The following is a 25,436-nucleotide window of genomic DNA, read 5'->3' as shown; positions in this document are numbered from 1 at the left end:
AGGGCGAGGGTCCCGCCCGGAGTAAATCCGGAACCAAGAAGGGGCGGGGCCGGAACCCGGCGAGGCGGGGGGGCACCGAAGGGAGTAGAGGAAGAAACCGGAAATGACGAGAGGGGCGGGGCTTCCGGGGTTCTCCCGAATCTGTCTGGGAAGACCTCGGTGAAACCCGAGGTTAATTAATTGTGAGTTCGGTTAGTGGCGCCGTCCCCCCCCCAATATTCCGGGGACCCATAAGGACAGCCTGGGAATGCTGGATATGAGACAGGAAGACTTCAAAACCTCTGAGCATCACTTAACGCATTTTTGGGGGGGGATGGGTGGAGGCACAGAACTTATATGATTTTCCCAGTTTGTGGAACCCCTGGTGTGGTTAACCCCTTCCTTCGGTGCAGATCTGTGATGTATCATCTTAGAGCGCTGGCCAGTGCCCAGAGAAGGTTTAGTGACTTGTCCATGGTCACACATCTAGAATGTAGCAGAGTTGTGTTGTGTGCTAAGCAGCCTTTCTCTTCATATATTCAATGGGGATAAAACTCAATAGTACCTACCTAATGGGGTTGTGAAATAATGTATATGAAATGCTAAATGTATGTCAGCTCTCATTTCAGCACATTCCACCCTTCAAATTTCAGCATGAACTGGCATTTCAGCATGATGGTAAATTTCAGAATTTCTTTATTTCACATGATTCCACCACTTTTAACCTTTTGACCCCTCCAGGGAGTTGAGAGTTGCTACATGGAGCCTGCCATGGGGCTTGAAAAGGAAGCAGAGAGGGTAGGAGGTGATAAGGGGTAGATATCTGGAACCTTAAGGGGAATGGAAAAGAGTTGAGGCATTGGAGGCAGTGTGGCCCTGTTTGGCACTTGCTCCCAAGGAGCTGCAGGATCTGTAGCAGCAGATTGCCTTGTTCCTTGCCCTCTTTGGCTACCCCAGCCTTTTTATTGTTAGATTCTGTGTGTCTCTCCTTTCTGTGTGTCTCCTTTCTAGTCTCAGCTGCCCTTGGGGCCTGGGCTTGTGGCATTAGGAGGGTGGGATGGTGACTGAACAGCTTTGGGGAACTGCTTGGCATCCAGCTTGTCTTTATACTGCAACTCTGGAGTAGCAAGGCGCTCACACTTTTCATGGTCTTGGGGGCTCAGCCCCTTTTTCAGTACATAGCCCAGAACCCCCCGGGCCCCAAACTGGAAAGGACGAAGCTGGAGGTTAGCTATTTGACCAGGGTCCACAGCTCCTCCCCCCAAAAGGCAGTGGGATGCCAATGCTGACCTACGGGCCCTAAGTTTGGCTACTGCTGAAGCAAGCCTCACCCTCCCATAACGGTCTGCACGGTCCCATAGGCTGTGATTGAAGTGGACATAGAGAGCCCAGTCTAGGTTGTTCCAAGCTCTAGCCCGAGCAGCCAGTTGCTTATCCTTGATTCTACCATGATCTTTGACCCCCTTATGACCTTTGACATTCTTCATACCAGTTGCCTGGGCATTGTGTACAAAGCCTACCACATCATCCAGGCCCCAGCACAGGGCATCTGCCAGAAGCACCAGTGACTCATCAAAGTATTCTGCCACCAAGACCAGGTCAAAGGTTGAGTCTAGCCAGGCCAGAGCCCATTGGATTAAGGATGAAGATACTGAATCTGTTATGGAAGTAGGACTGAGGGACATGGAGTGGTCAGCTGATTGGACACGGGATGTAGGATGGGAAGGAGGTTTGGGGAGGGAGTTGGGATCAAGTTTTGAGGGTTGGGATACAGAGCTAGATGGCCAAATATGTATCTTTGAGGACTGGGTTCTTTTGAGGGGTTTGGGATGCCTCTTCAATGCCCTCATTTCTCGGGGGAGGGGGAGGCCAAAATCAAACCAGAGCAAGTTCCTTGCATAGTGGTCCCCACGGCCCCCTGGCCGGTAGAAGGCTCGTGGTGAAGCCAGGAAGGCAGCCAGAGATGGTGCTGCACGGAAAGCAGATGATACGGATTTGTAGTAGGAGAAGGCAGAAATTGCCAATGCTGCAGGATCTCGGACAATGGAGAAGAAGAAACTGTCAGGGGGCATGACCCGGAGTACCTATGGAGCATAAAAAGGGATGTTGAGAGAAAGAAATGGGGAGTCAGGAAATAGGTGGGACATCATTCTGGTGCCTCAGTCTCACTCTTGCTTCATTGATCAGCAATTGTAGTGACACAGTAGCCCCCTAACTGGTCTCCTTACCCCAATCTCTTCCACTACAGCCAGATTAATCTTCCTAAATCCCCACTTTGGAGCAGTCTTCTGTTCAAAAACCCTCATTGATGTCTCGGTAAAGAATCTAAACTCCTCAGCATGATATCAAAGACTCCACTATTGGACCACTACCTGTTTGTCCATCCTTATGTCCTATTACTTGTCCTAAATTTCAAACCAGATTACTCAGTATGTCTTAAATTTGCCTTGTGTTTTTTCCTGGCCCAGTGGCTTTGCTCCTATCATACATTCCCTTTACCTACAATATTCTTTCTCCAAGCTCTACCTATTAAAATTCTATCTTGTCATTCAAAGCACAGGTTGTGACCACCCCAAGTCAAAAATAATTTGCTCCTTTGACTTAATAGCACTTTGCAAGGCATGTATAACTTGTACAGAGACATCTCAATTAACAAGGCACCTCTAGGAACAAAGCCTGTTTAAACAAAGTCAATCTAGGTATAGAGAGAGTGATAGAAAGTTCTGGTTTCAGCACTAGGTTGGTGGATGAAAAAGCTAAGAAAGAAGAAGGTGTATCTCAGTTACAGGCATCTCAGGGGTAGATGAGTCAAGGCCTGATCTCTGCTGAGAGGTGGGCCTCTCTCTAGGGTCTCAAATGGTTAAGTTAACTGGGAGTAATAATACATTGGATTACCTTGGAGAGGTTACATTGGCCAGGATACAGCCTCAGGGTCCCTAAAAAAGTGACTCTTTGGCCATTATCTACCTCTCCCCCGCCCCCCCATACTTTGCAAACTAGCCAAACTGGCTTTCTGAGAGTGTTTCTGTTCCTGTATTGGTCCCCCACACCACTCCTTCCTTTTCTCTACCTGATATAATCCTTTAAGATGCAACTATTTTTTGCATGAAGCCTTTCCTGACCACCCATTAGCTATTGCTCTTTCTCCCCCAAATTACCTTGTATTTAATTACTTTGTGTGTAATAATGTAATGATATCTGACATTTGGGCAGCTAGGTGGTACAGTGGATAGAATGCCAGGCCTGGGTCAGGAAGAATCATCTTCCAGAGTTCAAATATGGCCTCAGATTCTTAACTGTGTGACCCTGGGCAAGCCGCTTAACTCTCTTTGCCTCAACTTCCTCATCTGTAAAATGAGCTGGAGAAGGAAATGGCAAAGTACTCCAGTATCTTTGCCAAGAAAACTCCAAATGGAGTAATGAAGAGTTGGATGTGACTGAAAAAAAATGTGTAGAGCCAACATTTATATTATTCCTATGTGCCAGGCACTATGCTGAGTGCTTTACAGTTATATCATTTGATCCTCACAACAACCGTGAGAGATAAGTACTATTATTATCCCCTTTTTACAGATGAAACAGACAAACAGAGGTTAAGGGACACCCGGGGTCAAACAGATAGTAAGTGTCTGAGGCCAGATTTGAACTTGAGTGTTTCTGGCTCCAGGCCAGTTGCCATATATAATATATATTTATTAATTTCATTTATGCCATATATATTTTTGTACTTGTCCATCTCATTAGATATAACCTCATTGAAAGTAGGGATTGTTTTCCAAAAGACTCATGATAGAAAAGGCTATCCACATCCAGAGAAAGAACTATGGAGCCTGAATGCAGATCAAAGCATACTGTTTTCTCTTTTTTTTTCCTTTCTCATGGTTTTTCCCTTTTGTTCTAATTCTTCTTTCACAATGTGACTAATGTGGAAATATGTTTAATATGATTGTATGAAGAGCCTATATCAGATTGCAGACTGTCTTGGGGAGGGAGAAGGGGATGGAAGGGGAAAAATTTAGAACTCAAAATCTTATAAAAGTGAGTGTTTAAAACTAAAACTAAAATAAAATTTAAAAAAGAAAATATAAAGAAAACCACAAACTATGTTTAAAAAGAAAAGAAAGTAGGGATTGTTTTGTTCTTTTTACTTGCATTCCCAAGAGCTCAGCATAGTGCCTGGTACATATTAGGTGTTTAATACATACTTGTAGATTGATTGATTAATGATTCCCATAGATAGCAGTGGCCCAGGGAGCCACATCTTGTTTGGGAGCTTTTAAAGAAAGACAAGAGGAGAAAGGGCATCTATATATTATTGATGTTTCTGGTAACAAGTTTTCTGAAAGGAAATATATCAGTCTCTTCAGAACAGAGGCATGGCTGTAATATAATTATGACTCTTTAGATTGGAAGCTTCTTGAGGGCAAGGGACTACATCTTATCTATACATGCCTATTGTGCTTAGCACAGTATATCACATCCTGTCAAAGGCCTTAATAAAGGTTTACTGAATGAGTAAAGATATATATATATATATATATATACACATATATATATACATACACACACACACATACACACACACATACATATATGTATGTATGTATTTTTGGTGAGGGCAATTGGGGTTAAGTGACCTGCCTAGGGTCACACAGCTAGTGAGTATTATGTGTCTGAGGTCATATTTGAACTCAGGTTCTCCTGACTCCAGGGCCGGTGCTCTATCCACTGCACCACCTAGCTGCCCCTATCAGAATGTATTTTAGTTATCCACTAGGGTGGTCATACCTTAAACCTCACCATCACTTTTAACTTCACCTCCAAGATTTCTTAAACTCCAGGATTTCCCTCTGACTGTAATTGCCTATTCTTTCTCTTCTTTTCTCATTCCTCTCAAACTTGACATGAATACCTGAGATCTCTCAATTCTTTCCTTTTTTCCAATTCATCTGGGGAAGCAGTTCCTATGGAGAAGAGGCCTCAGCTCTCCTCAACAACTGCCAACCAACTACCACACACAGAGAAAAGGAACCTGGAGGCAGCATGGACCGGGCAAATTAAACTATGACCACCTTGACTACTTTCTTTCCTCAGATCCTGATGGAGACAGCCTGGAACCCTGTGTCCAAGAGACTTTGGAAGAGCAGTATACTCTGCAAAGCACCAGACCTGCTTCAAGCTCAGTCCCCACAGTCATTACTGAAGGGAGAAGTCATGGTGGAGAGGGGACCCATTATCTTAATCACCAGTGACAACTGCTGACCAACTGCCACCACCAGTCAAATTGGCCCAGGAGCCCAGGCAGTAGTGGCACTTCCCAGACCATAAGTCCTGCTTCTAGCCCAGCTCTCTTAGCAGTCATCCAGGGAAGCAGCTCTTGTGGAGATAGGGACAGCCACCCCCACCAGCTGAAACAGTGGGAACCCAGAGAGAAAAACAGGAGGCAGAATGGACTGGGCAACTCAGACTACTACCAGTACTACCCCCTTGACCTTCAGATCTCCCTTCAGATCTTGATGAATCAAACAGCCTTGGAAAAAGCAATGTGTACAGCCCAGTGCCCTCAGACATCATCCTGGGAAGCAAATCCTGTGGCAATGCAGCCTTGTAACTCACTACTCCTACACTGTATGAGTTTCAGCCATAGCTACTGAAGTGCAAGGAAAGAAAGTTCTTGCCACCAGGGTTTTTGGAACTGTCAAATGGTTCAACATCAGAAACTTATTTTGTCAGTGGAAATGACATCAAAGAAGAGGCATTAACATCTGCTTTGCCACTGTGCCCTAAGGACAGTGGGACTTTTCCATTTATCTTGCTGCTGAAATCTTCCATATTTGTTGTTTCCCTGATTAAAATGTGAGCTCTTTGAAAGCAAGGACCATCTAACTTTTTCTATTTGTATCCACAGCCTAGTTCTGTGCACATAGTAAGTATTTAATAAATGCTTCATTCATTCCATCACTTCTGTTCTTAAGTACTTTCCCTCTCTATTCAGTTTTGCAATAATATTCAGTCATTTCAATAACATGCACTTCACTTGAGCCCTCATTCCAACTCTGCTAATCCAATTCTGGATAACAACCTTCTTTTCTCCTACTCCCAAGCAGCTGAATGCCACTGGAATTCACAAAAATAAGTTGATGGGGCCCATTGCAAATTTATATTAACTTCAGGGGACCTCCATGGCTAGATAGCATTCACTTTATTCTCTCATTCACTGTCATAGCTGTTCTAAACCTTATATTTTTCAAGCCTCCAATTCTCTTTCTCCTCTCACCTGTAGTAAATGTCCTCACTTCCTATTTTACTGAGATGATGAAGGCTACCAAATGAACTCCTACAACTTCTTTCTTCCTCTCCCCTCTTGCTTTACCTATCTTCTAATACTTTTCATGCCTACTGAAAAAGTACTAAGTGTCATTCAAGGCTCTCCACAATCTGGCTCCAGCCTGCCCTTTCATATTATACTTCTTTTCACATGCAATTGTCTACATATCTCTAAAGTGTTTTGCAAACAGCTCATGCCATCCCACAAAGGATTTTATCCATATTTCTCTTGAAATCGCCTACCTCAAATTCCATCTCTTTCATGAAGCTTTCCTGGATGCCCCATAACTGAAAGAGATCTCCATGATTCCACCGTGCTGTATCTACACCTCTTCCTTTATACTTGCATATATTACATTCTCCTTTGCAGTCTATGCTTGTTTACATGTCTCTCACTCCCCCCTCCCTGGCCCCATTAGATAGCTACTTGAGGGCAGGAAAATTAGATTGTGTCTTACTTCATTTTGTGTGCCCAAAGTCTAGCATGTTGTTCCATGAATGTTTGGTGAATTGTATTGATGCTGATGGCATGATTACTCAACTGGTCTTCCTCAAATATACTTTTCATTATATCTGAGAATGAATATAAAGCATTTTGCAAACCCTAAAGCTCTTTATAAATGTCAGTTGTTACCCTCATCATCATTATCACATCTTTCTCTGATCATGGCACACTTGCTCAGTGGATCAAATTCGTACTCAGTCTGACGTTGAAGATCTATCTTTTATTTCTCTCTTTCTCACCCAGAGAAATCTATCTCCATTCTTAATGTTCCCCAGAACAGCTCTTCTGTTGTGGATAAGCTTATTACTGTTCCATATATGTATGTACTCATTCCCACCATCCTTGACTTTGCCCATGTCACCCCCTCCACTAGTCTTGGAGAGGCACAAGAGTTGGACTTCAATCCAGATGCTATTTATCGCTAGCTCTTATTACCTTAGGCAAGTTATTTCCCTTCTCTGGATCTCAGTTTCTTTTTTCTATAAAAGGAAGAAGTTGAATTAAATATACGCTAAGGTTCTTTCTAGCTCTAACACCTTTTGCTTCTAGTGCCTGCCTTCTTCCTTGCCATCAGTTTGTCTTTAGTTAGTACATCTAGTAGAATCTCCTTCAGCTTTCTCTCCTTTGCTTGCATTCCCTCAACATCTACATTTCTCTTTTCACTATAATTCTTTATCCTAAACCCTTTTCCTGTGTGTCATGTTTTCTTCATAATGGAAGTTTCCTGAAGGTGAGGACTGCTTCCTTACCTTCCAGCCTCCCTCCTAAACAGGATGCAGTGCACAGGGGACCATTGAGGACATGACAGAAATAGTTGAGAAGAAAACAGGTCGGGAGGAAATGGATAATTTGGGGGCCTAGGCCAGAGGGAAAAGGGGAAAAGGGAGGTAATAGAAAGAAACAGGTTGTGAGGGGGCATGAGGTAACAAGTGGGAGTATGGGGAAGGGAAAGAGACCTTAAAGGATCTGAAGGGAGGCAACAAGGAATGAGGAGACCTTAAGAGGGTAAAAGTACACATGAAATTCTTAGAGGAAGAACCAGGTGAAGGTGGAGTGTCAGAACTTGACCTGGAGCAACTAATGTGGAAGGAAAGAAGCAACAGGTAAAGAGAACCCTATTTCTTCTGCTTCCATTCCCACTCCCCCCACCCTTATCAATCTTACCTCTGGTAGGTTGAACCTCATGTGGTGGCAGAGGATGTGAAAGGGAGGCTGGGGTCCCCCACCATGGGGGAGGTAACCTTTGACTGAAGTTGCCTGGAAGGACTTCGGGTACCCAAACTGGTAACGGACAGGGAGGGCAAAGCGTAGGCTGTGCCGGTCCCCATACTGATGGAGAAGGCTTAGTACAGAACTGCTTCCAGACTTATGTGTCTTCAAGAATACAAGCTGCTGCTGAGGATGACAGGAGGGGGCCAAAGAAGAGCCAGAGGAAGGGGCCCACAGTTGGGGAAAATATAGCCCAGGAGGCCTGGAGAAAGGGGAGAAAGACAGTAAGAGATGCCTTGCACATATTTGGCATATAATATTTGTTGATTTGATTTTATCTGGAAAAAGGTCAGGGAGAGCATGAGATCCTTCTTTAGGGTAGTCCCCATTATGCTAGAGCCTTTTCCTTTGCATCCAGAGGGCTCAGAAACTGGAAGGGTAATATTGGGGTCTGGAGCCAGTAATAAAGGGGCATTGGGAGTATGGGGAACTCACCTCCTCTGGAAGGGCCATTGCCAAATCTGGAGTACTAATCCAATGGTCACGAAGACTATCAAAGCAACCCAGAGGCCCCTGGACCCCCAGAGCCAAAGACGAATCATCCTGATGGGAGAATGGAAACGTCGAGTAAGACAGAAACAGACAGAGAAATTGGTAGATTTAGAAAAAGGCATACAGAATCTGAGCTGTTTCCAGATGGGTAATCATTCCCCCTCCTCATTCCTTCATACCTCTGGCTGTGGATGTTTCCTGAGTTGGCAGATTTTTTACACCCTCAGCGTCTGGAAGGGAGTGGGGGTGGGGGTTGGGAGAAGGGGCTAAGACTGTAGCTAAAACCTGAGTAACTTCACTTTCTTCATTCCTTGATCTCCATTGCCTTCAGGCCCCTTGTCCTCATAGATTCTGTATTCATCTTTCACTCCCCTCACTGCACCCATCTAATTGGGTTTCTTTTCTATTACTCATGCCCTTCAGGAGGTGAGAGTGGGGGCATGGGGCCCCTTGTTAGCTCTACCACCCAGGACCCCCACATGAGGGGAAATTGATTGCCTCCCAACCTTATCTGTCTCTCTTGTCTCTGCCTTCATCCCTAACTTTCCTACTTCTCTTCCTGTTTCCTGATTATCCTCTCACTACAGTGCCTAGAGGGATTTTAGAGAAGAGTAAGGGGAGAGTGACAGATGAAAACTGATGGAGAGTGAGACAAAGCTAGGTCAGCTCTGTTAACAGTCCGTGAGAGATTATCCCAGTTCTAGAACCATAGAATCTTAGAGTTGTAAGGGACCTCTGATGTCATCCAATTCCTACCTGAAGCATAAATACTCCTGCAACAACCTGGAGAAGTGTTCTTGCAGTCTGTACTTGTAGACATCCAGTGATAGGGAATTCCACTACTTAGAAGGCAGCCCGCTCCATTTTTGGATAGCTTTAATTATAGTTAGGAAATTCTTCATAGTAAGCCAAGGTCTATTTTTCTATAGCTTTTACCTTGTCATCGGCTCTTTAAGGCTTTTTGAAAACAAGTTAAATCTCTCACCCTGACTCTATTCCAGATCCCAAAAAGCAAGCTGGCCTGAGTTTGGCTTCTTTGAAGAGAAAAGGAGTACTTGGTAGGGAGAAGGAAAATGAGGATAGGGAAAAGTCTCTATGGTTAGAGGGCTCTGATACAGTGGGGTGGAAGAGAGGGATTAGTTGGTAAGAATGTAGGAAGGGGACTTTCTGATGGGGACTGAAATTCAGGTATCTCTTTCTCCCCACACTCCCTCAGCAGAGAACAGACAGCCATCTCAGTTCTATATAATCCACGCTGCTGCAGCACCCCACCCTTGGGAGTGAAAGACTAGAGGAGAAATTGCCGCTTCTTGAGGTTCCAAATCCTTGACCACAGCCGCTCCTCTGGAATGTGGAATGAAGAGATGAAAAGGGTAGAATTCACTAGGGGGTCTGTCACCGAATTATGGGGCAGCATTGATACAGAGCTTCTGAGAAAGATGGAGAAATAGGGACAGATATCCCAAGAGGAAAGCGGGGGGAGGACAAATATTCCCATTATCTCCAAATTACCAAGTCAATGGGCAGGGAGGCTCAGCCTCAGGCTCCCACATGTACATATTATAATCACATTCTCCAGCATGCTGACATGCTCTGACAGCCTTCTGCCTACATCGTCTCTGGGACAGATGCCATATCTACTACCACTTGACATACCTGCCTTTCTTTTCTCACCATTTGTGCTTTGTAGAACTCACCCTAATATCTGACCCACAAGTTCCTGTTTCCTCATATTTCAACTTTTCTACTCCTACTCCCCATCCCTCTTTCCAGTCATGTCAACCACGGCTGTCTGTCCTAGTAAATCCCAGCTGAGCCCCACATCCACCCATTGGTGTAGTATTTCTCCACCAGCTCTCTGTGCTCGAGTTTGACCCCTCCCCGAAAACCTCCCCTATCACCCACTGTGCAGCCCACTCCCCTCCCCCTTCATTCTTTTCCTCTCGCCTCTTGGCTCACCAGTTTCACTTACAAAATTGTTCTAGGGGAGTGGAATAGGGAGCTAAGCCCCTTTTTACTCTCACCCCAGCCACAGCTTGCTTCCTTGGAACTTGGTTTTTTCTTCAGAACTTTTTCCCTGTTCAGCTCCGCCCCAGATTCTTTCCCCCCTCCCTCTCCCTTTGTCCAGACTCCATCTCAGCAGCTGCATCTGTGTTTTCCTCTTTCTACATCTCTCCCAGTCGCTTGCCTCCTCTTTGCATCTTTCTTTCCCCTTCTCTGAGTCTCTGCTTTTGCCCCTCCCTCTTCAGTTTTAGAAATGTGAAGGGAAAAAGTAAAACAGATCCCAACACAAATAAAACTTAATCAGTAGTAGAGAGCAGCAGAAACAAAGGTCAGAAGAATAGATCTAGTTAAGACATTTACAAGCAGGTTAAGAGACAGAAAAACAAATAGGCAGAGGCAGACGCTATACAGAAAGAACCCAGACATTAGGCTCTGAAGTCCCTGCTATGGGCAGTGGGATCAAGATAGGATGACTTAGGGAACTAGATACATAGAGTAATCAAGTGATACACACACAATATCCAATAAATTAACCATTTATTTGCAGAATAAAAAAAATTAAAACATATTAGAGGAGATGGGGATATAGATAAGAGGGACAGGATAATTACAGTGATAGTTTTTTTTTTTTCAATTTGTGTTTTTCTTTAATAAGAAACTGAGACTGAAAAAAGTCAACAGACTCAGAAACTTAGACATGTTGCTCTCTAACCTCCTTCCTGTGATCAAGGTGTCCTTACACCCCATTTTTCCCTTTCCCTCCCTTCTCCCCAGTTCCTTGACAACCCTATCCACACAAAGAATTAACCCTACCAGCCCCAGGCTGGAGAAGTCCTAGAGAATGCGCCCCCCCAAAATAAATACCCCCCATCCCCTATCAAATGGAAAAATAAATATTAACTCCCACCCTCCTGTCCAATTGGATTTGGGCCTCCAGCCACTCACCCCATGCTCTTAGCTGTCCCACTCTGCCCTCAGTTGTTCCCTTTAGTTCCTCCTACAGGGCTTTTGGGGAAGTGAGGGGAAAAGGGTTATTATTAACCTTTTAGTTGCTGGGGTACATCCCTTCTCTCTCCCTCTCCTACCAAGGCCCAAGCAGGAACAGAGCTACCGGTAGGAGAAGTAGGAGAAAGGGGTGGGTAGGAAAATTCCTCGAGGCCACCCTGCTCCTGGCACCACTGTGGTTGTAGCGACTACTGCCACCACTTCCTTTACCCACAGGAGTATCCCTTCGTGGGGGCCGGGCTGGTGGGGCCACAGCTGCTGCTCTTGCTGTCCAGTCATCTGCATAGTGCTGCCCTTCCCCAGAACCACTAGCATCCTCATCTGAGGGAGAGAATCAGAATGTCAAAGATGGAAAAGTCTTTGTAGATCAAACTGGATAAGCTGTCCCCCAAATCCAACATGCCATCTCTAGTCTTTGTGCATTCACATAAGCCAGCCTCAATACCTAGAATACACTTTCTTTCCTCATATTTGTCTTTAAAATCCTTATCTATCTGCAAGGCTTGGCTCAGATGCGATGTCCTCCATGAAACCTTCCTTGATCTCCCCAGTTTTTAGTGTTTCTCTTTACTAAAATTTTTCTAGGGTACTTTATGAGCTCTCCTTTACCACCCCAACCCGGCCACCACTCCCTACCTTGTATTTACTTATCTGTATACATTTTATATCCCCTAGTTGACTGTAAGTTCCATGAGGGTAGAGACTGCTTCATTTTTGTCTTTGTATCTCCAGTGCCTAGCATAATGCCCTGCATATAGTAAACTCTTCATAAATATTTATTTAATTTAATGTGTCCAGTCCCCCCTGCTATAAAAGGACTCCATCCCCACTCATTTGATAGAGGAAGCTAAGAGAAAGGAAATGAATTTTGCCCAGTGTCAGAAGTTATAAATCAGAACTCCTGCCTGCCTCCAAGACTAGTTATTGACTACACTGTCCTCCGCATAACTGTGGGGAGGACAGGAAGAGGAACACAGAAATGGAGACAGGGAAACAATGTTAGGGGGACATAACAGAAAGATAGGGAGATGTCAGGGGAAGGAGTGATCAAGAAAAGGATAGGAAATAGTTATGGATCTTTGGGGAGCTGGTTCACTTTGGCCATCAGGAAGATAAGTCAGTTAAGAATTAAAGGTTGAAAGCTTTGGTGAAGATCAACAGTGGGAGCTATGGGCCATGAAGACGTCAGGAATGAGGGGAGAGGCCAAAGTCCCAGAAAGATTAGGGTCAGTGTCAAGTCAGGGGTCAAAAGTCAAGGTCAAATAGGGGGATGATCCTCACCTGCATCTTGAAGGTCCAGGTCATGCCCAAGAGCTGCTGCCCTCATTCGAGCTGTGGCTGCCCGCAGCTGCAGCCTCTGCCGCCTTGTGGAGAGGTTGGGCCCTGAGATATCCACTTCCAACTCAGGGTTTTTTATCTGCTCAGCCAAGGAGTTTCCTACTACAGGTGGAAGGTACCTGGAGCCATGAACAGTAGAAAAGCATGGTTTTCTTTTCCTCCTTTCTCTCTGTCCTACCATTCTTCGCTTTCTAACCACTAAACATCTCTACCCCATCCCTACCGTCACTTGATAATCCTTGTTACTTGGATCTTTCTGGTTCCTTGCTTATACATTACTCCATATCTTGAAAGGGTCTTACCGTCCCCATCCCGCTCCTGTCCAGCAGGGCATTGCTTCCTCTGTAACATCCATTGACATCCGTGGATCTCCACACAATGTCAGGGGCAGCCCTGTCCAGAAACCCCGGACCCGCTGCAGCCGCTCCCGGAGCTCCCATACCTGACAGGTAGAAGAGATGGAGCTATGGGGAATGCAGCTCCAATAAACCTCTACTTTTCACAGCTGTTTGTGCCTTCCTTATCCACCCTCATCCTCCTATCTGCTGTCAAGAGATTCCCTCACCAGCCGGGGCAAATTGGTTCCTGCAGCTGTGGTGGGCCACTCTTCCTCAGGAGGAAATGTCCACAGTTGATTGACCTCATCCTGGGGTGATGGAGCTCTCCGAGAACGGACGGGGGCTGGATGAGGACCCCCACATCCCTGAAAGACCTGAGTGGTAGAGTAAAGAAAAGAATTCAGAAGATAATTGGTTCCTACCCCTTTTCTCCTTTCCAGTAATAATGGCAATACTCTCACTTTCCCTTGGTAGCGTCCCTGGACTCTACCAAGACTTCTTCTGATACCTGGGCTGAAATCCCCACGCTGTTTTCCTGCAGAAACATCAAACCCTCTGAGATTTTCACTCCAATGGATTCAGATGCTAACTCAAAGGAGAAGGGACCTTGGAGTCTCTCTGCCAGGAGCAGGAGTGTGTCTAGTAGGGACAAGAAGAGATAGGACAGTATGACATCCCTTCATCCAAGATTCTTTCCACAGAGGCTTTTTTCCAGGCCTTAATGTGAGGATATTTGCCTTTTAGACTCCCTGGTTAGCCTTTCTCAGCATCTCACCCCCCACTTAATGCCTCTTTTACCCAGGTAGTCTCACCTCCCAGTCCTCCCTTGGCCCCTCTCACCCAAGTAGCTTCCCCAGTCTGGCTCCAGGCCCCCTCTACTGAGACAGCCTTGAACCACATTGAGGCAGAAACCCCGACAAGGCCGCAGGGAAGGAGCCCCTTGGCATAGGGGACAGCCAGTCAGACGCATCACAGCCTGGACACAGGCTTCAGACATTGGCACCTGCAGAAAAGAATACCACCATCATCACCATCATCATCAATCGTCAACAACAACAAACACTTATTAAATAATTACAATTTGAAGGGCACTGTATTAGGCACTAAAGGAAATAATGGAAGGGTAAGGCATACTTCATGATCTCAAAGATTGTACAGTTTAGTTGAAGAAAAATATTGAAAGATAAATGATGATATTTTAAGGCTCTGTGTTTTTTTTTTTTGTCAGCTTGGGAAATTCCTAGAATTGTAACCTATGACTTAGTAGATTATCTTAGGAAGTTGCTTAAGACACACTTTCCCAGTGTGACTTTGGTAGAATCACAGTTAGTATCAGAGGGAGGATTTTAACCCAGGTCTTCCTCATTGTAAGCCCTGCATGCTTTCCATTATGCCATGCTGCGTTCATGAACAATGATCTAATGTATGATGAGTATCAATGGGAGGGGTAGGAGTTCCTGAAGAATGAGAGATCATTGAGGAATTAGACAGTCAGGGAAGACCATGGAGGAGATGACCTTAAGGGTGACATTCAGATAAGTGGAAAGAAGGGACAGGATAGATATTTTAAGTGGAATGCTAAGAGCAAGGGCACAGAGGTAGGAATGACTTTTGGTGTACTGAACTCAGGGGATACTATCTCCTTTGGTCTAGCTGGAGGAGAGGATTCAATGAAGTATGAGACATAGTTGAAGTCTTGGGTTTAAATGCCAGGCTATGGAAAATTATCTTGTACAAAGCTTGAGAACAAGTAACAATGGTTACTTGCAAATGGACTTGCAAAAGCTGACTGTTAAGTTTTTAGTATGAACACTTATATTTTGAGAATTGACAAATACTATAAATCAGGGCTTGACTTATTGTTTTGTTGATTGTCTCGACTTAAGAAAGTGATGGAGAAAATGTATATAATGCATATTAACCTTAAAAATGTTAGGAGAAAGACCTTTTTTTTTTTTTCAACCAGAGAGCCAATTGTTAAACATTTACTAGCATACTTAAAGTTAGAAATCATAGGAATCAATCTCCCAAAACTCCAAAATAGCCATAGTCTAACTGATATTATTAATCAATTCTATAAAAACACCATATTAGATGAAACAATGTTAAACAGCAGAAATTTCCATAAAAACAGTAGTATAAAATCGGACAAAAAGCTAACATGTCACAGTGAGTTTTACCACTCCATGATGGGATTTTGTTATAATACATTAGTAATATGACATTACTGTGAAATGTTGTTAGTCAAAGGCTATGTGATGAGGGACAATGCCTAAATAACCTCCAGAGAGGCCAAGAGAGCCAAGAGGCAAAGGAGATCATAGGCACAGCATGGTCAGAGATTGTGGTAATTGGAATTTGCCTCTTTTCCTTTCTTCCTCTTAGGGTAGAAATTTACCCCAGGACAGAGAAGGGATCTAGTCCTTTTACCATAACTCAGTAAGTAACATGGATCTCCTTAAATTCAAATCTCTTTCTTGGGGTCTCTCTCTGGCCCCCACTTCTTTCCTGGGCTCTCCTCCCTAATATTCTTACCAACCTTAAGTGCTGAGCTGACCACATCTCTTCCAATTGCCAGTCCCTGGACGAAGGCACGAGCAGCCACGAGAGCTCGAGTTACCTAGTCAAGAAAGGGATATGGGGGAAGTAGAAACAGTTAGTTTCTGGAGATGGGAAGGAATTTAGGAAAAGGGATCTTGGGATCTTAAGCCTGGGTTTCTATAGGTATCTAAGGAGAGCCAAGGCTGGTAAGGTTTTCAGCAGTTGGAGTAGAGAAAAATGAAGAGGCTATTGTCTGAGGGAATTGTTATCCAGTTGGTATGAAGGGATCAAAATCTTGGATAAATTAGGGGAAACTAAGTCTCACATAGTAGCAAAATCAGGGGTTTGAAGAAGTACAGAGGTGTGAAGGTTTGTAGCATTAGAGTGTGGCTGCCCCTTACCTGCAGGCGGAGACGTCGAGGTGAGTCCCCAAATGGCTGTAGCTGGCCATTTGGGGATACAGACAGGCGTGCAAGGCAAAGTAGGTAGTCAGGGGGGAAACTATACTGTGGATGCAACAGGGGAAATGCCCTTTCCAACAGCTGAGCCCAGAATTCAGACAAGGCATCATCTAATCCTGCACTGGTCCCCCGATAGTGGCCACGTAGCTGTGAGAAGAGCTCACTGAACACTGGTGCATGCTGGACAAACAGGCGGCCATAAGAGCGAGAGAACAACTGTGAGAGGGAGCGTTCAGATGCAGAGAGCAACTCCTGGAAAAATTCTGTAATAGACATAAGGATGGTGGGGAGTGGGGAGGGGCATGAGAAGAGAGTATGACCAAAAGACAAGAGGATAGGAGAGCAAAGAGGAAGAGAAATAGTGAGGAAGAAAAAAAAAAGAAATTAATCCGGAGTTCCAGCGTCAAGGCTAGGGGAAGAAGAACTGGTTATCTTGAGAGGGGAGTGGGTGTTGGGAAAAGATTGTGGGTCCTGAGCATAGAGGGCATATAATAAAACTAGGTTTTTGGACACTGGGGTCCTCACCATTGAATTTCCGATGCCGAGCAGCTAAAGTATGTACAAGGAAGGATCCACTCTCCTCCACTAGACCCCGAAAGGTATCTTCTGTCTCTCTAGTCAGCTTCTGCTCTGTTTCACTGGAGCAGCATGTGTATTCCTGAGGGCAGACCCGGAGATGCTCACCTGAGGAAGAGTGATATGTCGGGAATGTTATTAAGAAAATTTCTTCCCTCTCTATCTTTTCCCTTCCCTAGCTGGAATGCCTGCCATTGTTTCCTCTTGACTCTGTTCTCCCTTCTCAGTTGTCCCCAGCATTCCCCAATTCACTGGCCAATGGCCATCTATGATTTCTGTTCAAAATGAAGCTCAGATGGACAATGACATCCCCCAACCATTAGCTTAACCCATTCCCAGGGCCTCAAAGGTCTCATAGGATGGAGGGTTATAGGGGAATGAGATTATGTGGAAACAGAAGAGTATTGCTATGAGTCGGTATCACAGGCATGGATTTATGGATGAAGTTTCTATGGGAGGAGTGAAAAATCAATAGATTTGATTGAGAGGGAGAGGCTGTGGAGGAAGGGAGGGTTCTGTTGTCATGGTCTTGGAGAAAGGGTGGTCATGGAGAAAAGAAGGGTTCTGCAGGAATAGGGGGAGAGGGGCTTTAGGACAGGGGGTTCAGTTATCATGGGCCTGGGGCACAAGGGGGTCTTCAAGGAAGTGGGGTTACTATGGAATAACTAAAGAGGATATTGTTAGGGGATAGGGAGTGGTTTTATTAAGGATGGGCTACAATGGGACAGGAAAGACTCTGTTCCCCAGTCTTCCTGTTCTCCCCTTACCAGAGATCAGTGTGGGAGGCAGTAAGCTCAGGCTGTAACCCCGGGCCCCCAGCACCTGCCGGGTCTCAGCGCAGCTCCGCGTGGCCTTGGCCTCGCCCCCCGGCCCGGGGCACAGGGGCAGCAGCAGGAGCAGAAGGGGCCGCAGTGAGGACATGACTGCGACTGCCTCGGGGAACGGGAGTGGGTCCGAAGGATGAGGGAAGAACCACTTGGGTGTGCAGAGCCAGCTCGGGCTGTGGGACCACTTCACTGGCCAGAGAAAGAACGAGCCTGGAAAACACAATTGCCCAGCACTGTTGCGGGGACCAGGCGGCAGCGGTGGAGACAATGGGAGCCCGGAGCCGGCCAGGAGGCAGGTCCAGACGCAGATCCACCCAATGAGAGTATGAGACTACCTCAGGGGCGGGGTCAGGGGCGTGACTCAGCCAATGTGAGCGAGGAAGACTACCCACAGGGCGGGACGCTGCAAAAACAAGTGGATAGGTGAGGTCGAGGAGGTGTAGCCCGCGATGCGGCTCAACCAATGGAAAAGGACAACCAGGTTTGAAGGCGCTAACCAGACACTGGGCAGGGACCAAGCCAATGGGAACCCAGAACCGGGGATAGAGGGCGGTACTTTCGGATAGATTTGAATAGGGGGGTTCGGGGTAGAGAGGGAGGGAAAAGGCCAGCCCACGTGACAGCTTCTCGAGGGAGAGGCTGACACGTGGACTGAGAAAGACTGGTGGTTAGAGCGTGGCGGGCACGTGTCCTGGGTCTTTAGTCCGAGCCCCAGGGCCGTGGCCACTAGGTCGGCGCGTGCGCAGAGGTTCCCTCGCTGCTTCCCGCGCTTTCCTCGAGGACTAAGGTTCTCGAGAACTGGAGGCTTCAGGTACTGGCGGGAAGGCAGGAGCCGCCCCTTATGGGACGGGACTGACCCCCTCCCTTTTTCCCTGGGGGCGGGGATGCGCCCCTCATCTGGACTGGGGGGCCTTTACCTGAGTATGTGATTTCTGAAGGCGCCTATTGCCTTTCCCCTTGCAAACAAGCTCAGGGAAAAGCACATTCCTGTCGTGAGAAAGGGTGTTAGGTAGGGAGGAGGAAGGAGAGGGGGAAGAAGCCGCTGCTGAGATGGCCCGGTGACCCTGAGACGGGCGGCGGAGGAAGAGGAGGAGGGGAGGAGGAGGAAGAGGAAAGAGACCACGGCAGAAGGGGAACGGGGCAGGTAACTCGGTGCTAAACGGGGCCTAGGTGGGCCTCTGGAGCCGAGCTCCGGCAGGGGCCCCCGGGTGGGCCTCGGGGGTCCCAGGGAGCCCTGGGGCCCCGCTGCAGCAGCTCTGGAGTCGGTGAGGGTGGGAGCCCCAGGGCGGGATCTTTCCCATCCATTCTCCCAAGAGTGAGGGGAGGTCACTGTGACCTTGGGGTTCAGATCCCACCCCAACACATTAAGAATTAAGTCACTTCACCTCAGAGCTTCAGCTGCCTCGTTAATAAGGGCTGGGGGCGGTAGGTGGGTGGGGTGGGAAATAATGTCGGTAAAGGCGTTAAGCAAGGGGCTGCTGTCTAAAATGTTCATTTGCTGTTTTTGCTCTCTGATGTGAAGGTTTGCTTTGACTTCCCCCGACTCATTTCAGGCTACTTTGGGGACTGATCCCTCTACTACGCAGACCTTTCCCCTAATTTAGTCTTTTTTGGAGTGTGCCCCCTGACACCGGAAGCAGTTGTCCCCTTATCAGTCTCTGGGTTTGTCACAATTAGCATACTTACTCTTAGTATATGTACCAGATCTAGGACAAGGGGAGGGACTACTTACTCCTCCCTGGATGTCTTTGGAAGGAGAAGAAGATCTAATCTGGATTATTGCAATCACCTTCCGTTTGGTCTTCCTGCCTCAAGTTTCTCCCTAGGCAATCAATCCTTCACTCAGCTGCCAAAATGACTTTTGTAAAGTGTTGGTCTGCTCATATCACACTTCCTAGTTAATTAATTCCAGTTAGTTTTTGTCAGCAATCTCTAAGATTACATACAAAGGCCTGTGTTTGGCATTTAAAGCTCTTCACAACTTGGTCCCTTCCAGTCTTGTTAAGCTTTACTCCCTTCTATGATCCATTCACGTTGATCTGACTGCTTTTCCTGCTGTAGGACATTCCATCTTCCATATTTGTCTTTTCACCATTTGTCCCATATGCCTCAAGTATGCCTTTTCCTCACCTCAGCTTCTTAGTTTCCTTGGCTTTTCAAGACAGTGCAAATCATACTGCCTTATGCCTTCTTCAGGAGGCCTTTCCCAAATCCCATGGTGGTTAGTATCTTCACCTTCCATCTAAGGCTGTATGCTTCTTATATGTACCTAGATATTTACATGATATCTTCTTATTTAGAATTTGAACTCCTTGAGAGCAGGGATTGTTTTTTTCTTACTTGATATCCCCAGTGCTTAGCACAGTTCCTGGCACATAGTAAGCACTTAATAAATGCTTTTTGACTGGCAAGAACTTGAGCTTTGAAATGGTATCCCCTTTGCCTTCTTCAGACTCATCACTATGCCTGTGATGCGCTCCTCATCTCTGTGCCATGGCTACTCTTCCAGTTCTGGATCATCTCCATGGCAGAATGGGAGGCCAGCTAGTCAGAGGTTTTCATCTGCTTCATCTACCTCTTCTGCCAGTGTTCCCTGGGGTGAAGAGAGGAATTCTGTTTTGGTTTCAGATGTTGGGTGAGTAGGGCTAAGGAGTAATTGTATAGCCCTGTGCCTGTATTCTGTCATTGTCTGATCTCCATGAGGATGGGAGACCAATTCTTATTTATCTTTATATCTCCCCCAGTACTTAACAAAGTGCTTTGCACATGGCAGGTGCTTGATAAGTTATTATTAAATGAATGAATCCCTTCTATTTCCCCAAACTAATCATCTCTTATTGCATTAATAATAATATAATTATACCCTCCTATAAGAATGGAATAAAATCTATCCAGGTTCAGAACAACATCTAACCCAGAATTTAGACTGATGTTAATATAGAAATGCTTTGTAGCATAGCAAATGTTTGATCTTCTGCTGTTCACTCAACAGACATGTATTGAGTACCTGCTACTTGTAGAAAACCATGCTGAGTGAAGTAAGAGATTTTGAGATGATTGGACTACTCCTTTTCTATAAGAGTTCGCAGTCTACTAGCGTAATATAAGATGTGCACAAATAGCTGTAAGACAAGGAAAAATGTGATAATGATTTTTCTTCTAACAGATGTTCTGTTGTCTTTTCTGTGCCATAGTTATTGTATAATTAATGCTTATGTAGTAATGCATATTTTTGTACATCATCAGCCAACACACATTTATTAAGAGCTTCCTGGGTATTAGGCACTGTGCTAAGTGCTAAGGGGGAAAGAGCTCATTTTCACATGGGGAGGCAACATTCACACAACTTTGTACATACAAGATAGATACAGGATAAATTGAGGATAATCTCATAGGGAAGGCACTGGCATTAAGAGGGATGGGAAAGGCTTTTTTTTTCAGAAGGTGGCATTTTAAATGAGACTTGAAGGCAGCCAGAAATGAAGAGGAAAAGCATTCCAGGGGTAGGGGATAGCCAGTGAAATATAGAGTTGGGAGATAGAGTATTTTATATGAGAAACAGTAAAGAGGCCATTGTCACTGAATTGTAGAGTACATGGAGAGGGAAGTAAAGTGTGAAAAGACTGGAAAGGTAGGAAAGAGCTAGGGTATGTATCTTACCTCTCTAGTTAGACTGTAATCTCTGAGGGCAGAGACTATATCATATTCATTTTTGTATTTGTCCTAGTGCCCAGCAATGTTCAGCATATAGTAGGTACTACTGGGTTGCCAAGGAGAGGGAGATGTCACTTATAGCTGATAGCACCAGAAAAGATGGATAGAATTTTTTACAGGTGGAAATCAGGGTGGTAAATTCCAGCCAGGGGAACAAATATGAGCCTTCTATGATATAGACATCTGTTTTGGGGAGGTCCATTCTTAACTTAGTCTAAATTACCTGTTACAAATTTGTTACCCCATAAATTTATTGAAAGTATTCTTGAATTTACTAAGACTCCTTTGATGTCTCTAGTTCTAATGTGCTAGGTTTGGGACAAGAACCTACATATTTGTCTTATCCACAGAATTCATCCATATCCCTTTCTCTGAGCCTTTATCTTTCCAAACACATACACGTAACCCAACTTTAAAAATAACATATTCTTATTTCACCCCAATAACTCTCAAAGACTAGGTTTCTTAACCTTTTTTGTGTCATGGATGCCTTTAAAAATCTGACAAACCCTATGGTCCTCTTCTCAAAATGTTTTTAAATGCATAAAATAAAATGTGTAAGATTATAAAGAAAATTTATTTAGAATACAGTTGTCAAAATAATATTAAAAAAAATAAGTTCACAGGCCACAAGTCTGTGAATCCCTGTTCTAAGATTATGTTACAGATGTTTTGCTGATCTGCACTGGTGCATGAATTTCCATACTGGGAGTTTTTACTTCAGTTTCACAAAGAAGAAATAAAGGTCTAGATGCACTCACCTCCCCCATCAATCCACATGGAATTTATTTCATTGACTTGATTATTTTAGTTATTCTCCTTTGAAACATTTTTTTACTAGCGCACTTAATATTGCATTTGGGGAATGTAACTAGCAGTGGTGCTTTAAACTAACCATGTACAATTAGGCCTTTAATATGTGTCATTATACTATAAGGGGTACAATTCAATTTATAGAATACCTAAATGTTCCACTCATATGACTAATGTAGGCATTTTTGACTCCTTGGCACCATTCTCATGTTCCTGAGGTCAGCCATTTCCATAGGCAGGATAATTCCTATGACAGCTTGGTTAATTGCATGTATTCCAGGGGATCTCTAGGAAAGGATTGTATCAACAATTCTTTTTACTTCATTCTTGGATCTCATGCTGTCAATCAAGGGATAGCTCTAATTTATACAGCTCTGGCTACAGTGAACGAGTCTCTCCTTTCCTTAGAGAAGATTGAGGATAGTTAGCTCTGGAGGGCAGATGTTTTTTCATTGGGGAGGGAGAGGTTAGGGAGAAAGAGAGAAAAATAACCCAGCTTCTTTCCTTCTGCATAATAGAATGAGTGTTAAAATGAGCTTGAGAGAATATAGCTAAGGAGAACCATGCTCTCTCATAGGAATAGTGACGGTGACTTTGAAGATGTCGGGAAGCAGCAGATGAAGAAGAGGGTGGCCAGAAAACAACCCAAGACCATCCCAGTGAGTCCTAGTCTTAATGCTCTCTGATTTGGAAAATGGGGGTGGGTAAATGAACTGACAGAAAGATATTGGGAATGGGGTGGTGGAAAGGATACCTGAAAAGACATTGAATGAGAAAGAACAGAGTTGGGGATAATGGAAAGGAGAAATAAAGCTAAAGAAATAGAATAAGGGGTAAGGCAGTAAGGATATGGAGGGACACAGGAATAGGGTTTGGGGGGCATTGGGGAAAAGCAACAATGATGGTTCATGATCCAATTCTATTTAGCTATTAAATGAACAACATGCAAATCAGCATGATAAAGGAACACTAGCCAGGTAGTGAGGAGATTAAACTAGTCAGGAGATTAAACTCTGCTGCTACTTAGCTGTGGGACCTTAGGCATGTGACTTCACCTCTCTAGACCTCAGTTCTCTCATCTGTAAAATGAGAAGTTTGGACTATATTATCTCTAAGGGGCCTCTCATGTTAAAATTCTGTGAAATCAGTTTAAAATTAATTGTGTCTTTAATAGTTTTAAAAGCTTTAATTTAAGCTAACAGCTGAAATACTTTTCCTTTGGTTTGTAATTTCATATCTATTGTTAGTAGATGGAGTGGAAGAGAAGAAAGAGGGTTGCAGTTAAATTTTGGGTTTTTTTTTCTAACTCATAGCCCTATTATTTCCTTATTGATAAAATTTTGTTTTGATATCAAAGACACTTCTCAACCAACTACTATAAAGTACATCCTTGAAAAGGGTAATCAAAATTTTCTGGTACAGTGATTTGAACTTATAGTACATTTAACTCTTATTAACTGAAAGGATGTATACTGCAGCTTGAATAATTTGGTACAAACATTGTCCATTTGACCTGATTATTGTTGTTTTTATTTTCAAAATCATTGTTAATTGTTCTTTTGGCACTGTGTTCTTTGCTCTCTGTCACTTCATGCAAATGTTCTCATGGTTTTATGAATTCTTCTTATTTATTATTCTTTACAGCAGAGTAACATTCCACTACATTTGGTTTGTTTAGCCATTTCTCAGTCTTTGGACACATTTAACTACTACCCTTTGCTCATAGTAGCATTATTTGCATCATTTTTGTACATAGGGATCGTAATCTTCCATTCTCACACCCTTTCTCTATCCTTCCCCAGGTGGCCAAGCATCCAAGGAAGGGGTCCCGAAAGGACTGTGATGGCCATAGGAATTTGAAACCCACTGCTAGTGATCTCTTAGAAGCTGTGAAGACTGCCAAGAGTGCCATGCAGGTAAAGGCACAGTTCTGATCACTTTCATTGACTTACTCTCTGTATGATGGGAAGGGAGTCTACAGCCTTGGATCGGTATAGATATGTTAGTGAACGTAAGCTGAGATAGGAAAGATAGATACTGAATCTCAGGGAAAACTCTCAAACATTGAGGGATGTATGGAGGCTTGGGAAGTGAGGGTAGGAGTGCCTCCTTTCTGGAGACTTTTCAGGATAGGAGAAGCTCTGTGATTGTGGGCTGAGGAAGCAATGAGCTATACTATAAGCCAGAGAAAGAACTTGGGTGTGAAGTATACATGTCTGGATTTTATCCTTGGTACCTCTCAGTTCCATTTTTTCCTTCCTGACATTCCTGCTGTAGACTGTGGTGGATGACTGGCTGGAGAGCTACAAGCAGGATCAAGATGCAGGATTCCTGGAGCTCATTAACTTTTTCATTGGGGCTTGTGGGTGCAAAGGTAAGGAGACTCCCCCTCTCCGTAGTCCTTTGGCCTATTCTCCAGCTCTTCTGAATTCCCAGGGTGTTACTCTTTCAAAATAAATTTCCTACCCTACTTCCCTCTATGCTAAGCCCTTTCCACGGTATCAGAATTGAGTTAGAAGAGAGTTCAAGTGACCAAGTAGTTCAATCCATATGTGAAAGGCATTCTCACTATGACACTCTCTATTTGAAAACCTTCAAGGAAGAGGAACCTAACACATCTTTTTTTAAAAATTAATTTATTTTGATTTATCAACAATCACTTCCATAAGCTTTTGAGTTTTAAATTTTTCTCCTCCTCCCTCCCTACTTCCTTTCCCAATTTGATACAGGCTATATATATATATATATATATATATATATATATATATATATATATACACACATTCCTATTAAACATATTTTCACATTAGTGATGCCTAACACCTCTTAAGGCAGCCCATTTCACTTTTGTTTTTGCACTCTGGGGCCAAACAGAACACGTTTAATGCCTCCTCCATATGATACCCTTAAAAGACTTGAAGACAGCTGTTGTGGCCCCATAATCTTCTCTATTCTAGATTAAACAACTTTAGTTCCTTCAACTCATCTTCCTGTGATATGGATTGAAGGCCCTTCACCATCTGATTGCCTACTCTGAACATTATCCAGATTATTGGTGTCCTTATTAAATCAGGGTACCCAGAGCTGAACATAATATTCCAGATAATGGAATGGAGATGGAGGCAGAATACAAAGGAACTATCCCCTCTCTATTTCTGGGAGCTATGCTTCTCTTAATGTAGCCAAAGTTTGAAAATAGTTTTTTTTTTTAATCTGCCACATCATACTGAAATCCCCAGGTAATTTT

General features: G+C 44.3%; 3 protein-coding genes across 4 annotated transcripts; 1 reads left to right on the top strand and 2 right to left on the bottom strand.

The window, feature by feature from the left end:
• Positions 1-658: 658 nt before the first annotated feature.
• LOC114032921 (galactose-3-O-sulfotransferase 4-like) lies at positions 659-10,646 on the bottom strand. 2 transcript variants are annotated; one of them, XM_027848380.1, is made up of 4 exons: positions 10,597-10,646; positions 8,516-8,623; positions 7,976-8,282; positions 659-2,063 (listed from the first exon to the last, which is right to left on the bottom strand). In XM_027848380.1, the coding sequence occupies exons 2-4, from the start codon at positions 8,620-8,622 to the stop codon at positions 993-995; spliced, it is 1,485 nt and encodes a 494-aa protein (XP_027704181.1). In that variant the 5' UTR covers position 8,623; positions 10,597-10,646; the 3' UTR covers positions 659-992. The 2 variants fall into 2 exon arrangements, with proteins under 2 accessions (XP_027704181.1, XP_027704180.1); XM_027848379.1 differs by having other exon boundaries at positions 10,545-10,621.
• An 842-nt stretch (positions 10,647-11,488) lies between these two features.
• On the bottom strand, positions 11,489-17,756 carry LOC114032920 (glypican-2-like). The gene is made up of 10 exons (XM_027848378.1): positions 17,603-17,756; positions 16,785-16,943; positions 16,200-16,522; positions 15,797-15,877; positions 14,098-14,260; positions 13,766-13,896; positions 13,485-13,631; positions 13,222-13,361; positions 12,863-13,038; positions 11,489-11,902 (listed from the first exon to the last, which is right to left on the bottom strand). The coding sequence occupies exons 1-10, from the start codon at positions 17,754-17,756 to the stop codon at positions 11,658-11,660; spliced, it is 1,719 nt and encodes a 572-aa protein (XP_027704179.1). The 3' UTR covers positions 11,489-11,657.
• Positions 17,757-20,194: 2,438 nt separating this feature from the next.
• On the top strand, positions 20,195-24,563 carry LOC114032923 (cohesin subunit SA-3-like; the record flags this gene model as incomplete). The annotated part of the gene is made up of 4 exons (XM_027848381.1): positions 20,195-20,297; positions 22,767-22,848; positions 23,992-24,105; positions 24,467-24,563. Coding segments are annotated over exons 2-4 (253 nt in total), but the record flags the coding sequence as incomplete, so codon positions are not given.
• Between the last annotated feature and the right edge of the window lie 873 nt (positions 24,564-25,436).

Source organism: Vombatus ursinus, unplaced genomic scaffold, assembly GCF_900497805.2.
Source record: "Vombatus ursinus unplaced genomic scaffold, bare-nosed wombat genome assembly UNPS02005962.1, whole genome shotgun sequence".
In the NCBI taxonomy this organism is placed as follows: Eukaryota; Metazoa; Chordata; class Mammalia; order Diprotodontia; family Vombatidae; genus Vombatus; species Vombatus ursinus.
The sequence above is the reverse complement of the archived record's forward strand: the minus strand, read 5'-3'. Positions and strand labels throughout refer to the sequence as shown.

Bases quoted from the DNA above. Each gene is read 5' to 3' on its own strand.
- LOC114032920 (XM_027848378.1), bottom strand. From the start codon at position 17,756: ATGTCCTCACTGCGGCCCCTTCTGCTCCTGCTGCTGCCCCTGTGCCCC. The intron at 15,878-16,199 runs GTAAGGGGCAGC...TTTCTTGACTAG, and splicing joins CTCGACGTCTCCGCCTGCAG to GTAACTCGAGCTCTCGTGGC. The intron at 13,039-13,221 runs GTAAGACCCTTT...TCATGGCTCCAG, and splicing joins ACAGGAGCGGGATGGGGACG to GTACCTTCCACCTGTAGTAG.
- LOC114032921 (XM_027848380.1), bottom strand. From the start codon at position 8,622: ATGATTCGTCTTTGGCTCTGGGGGTCCAGGGGCCTCTGGGTTGCTTTG. The intron at 8,283-8,515 runs GTGAGTTCCCCA...CCCTTTCTCCAG, and splicing joins CAATGGCCCTTCCAGAGGAG to GCCTCCTGGGCTATATTTTC. The intron at 2,064-7,975 runs GTAAGATTGATA...TATGCTCCATAG, and splicing joins TGAGGTTCAACCTACCAGAG to GTACTCCGGGTCATGCCCCC.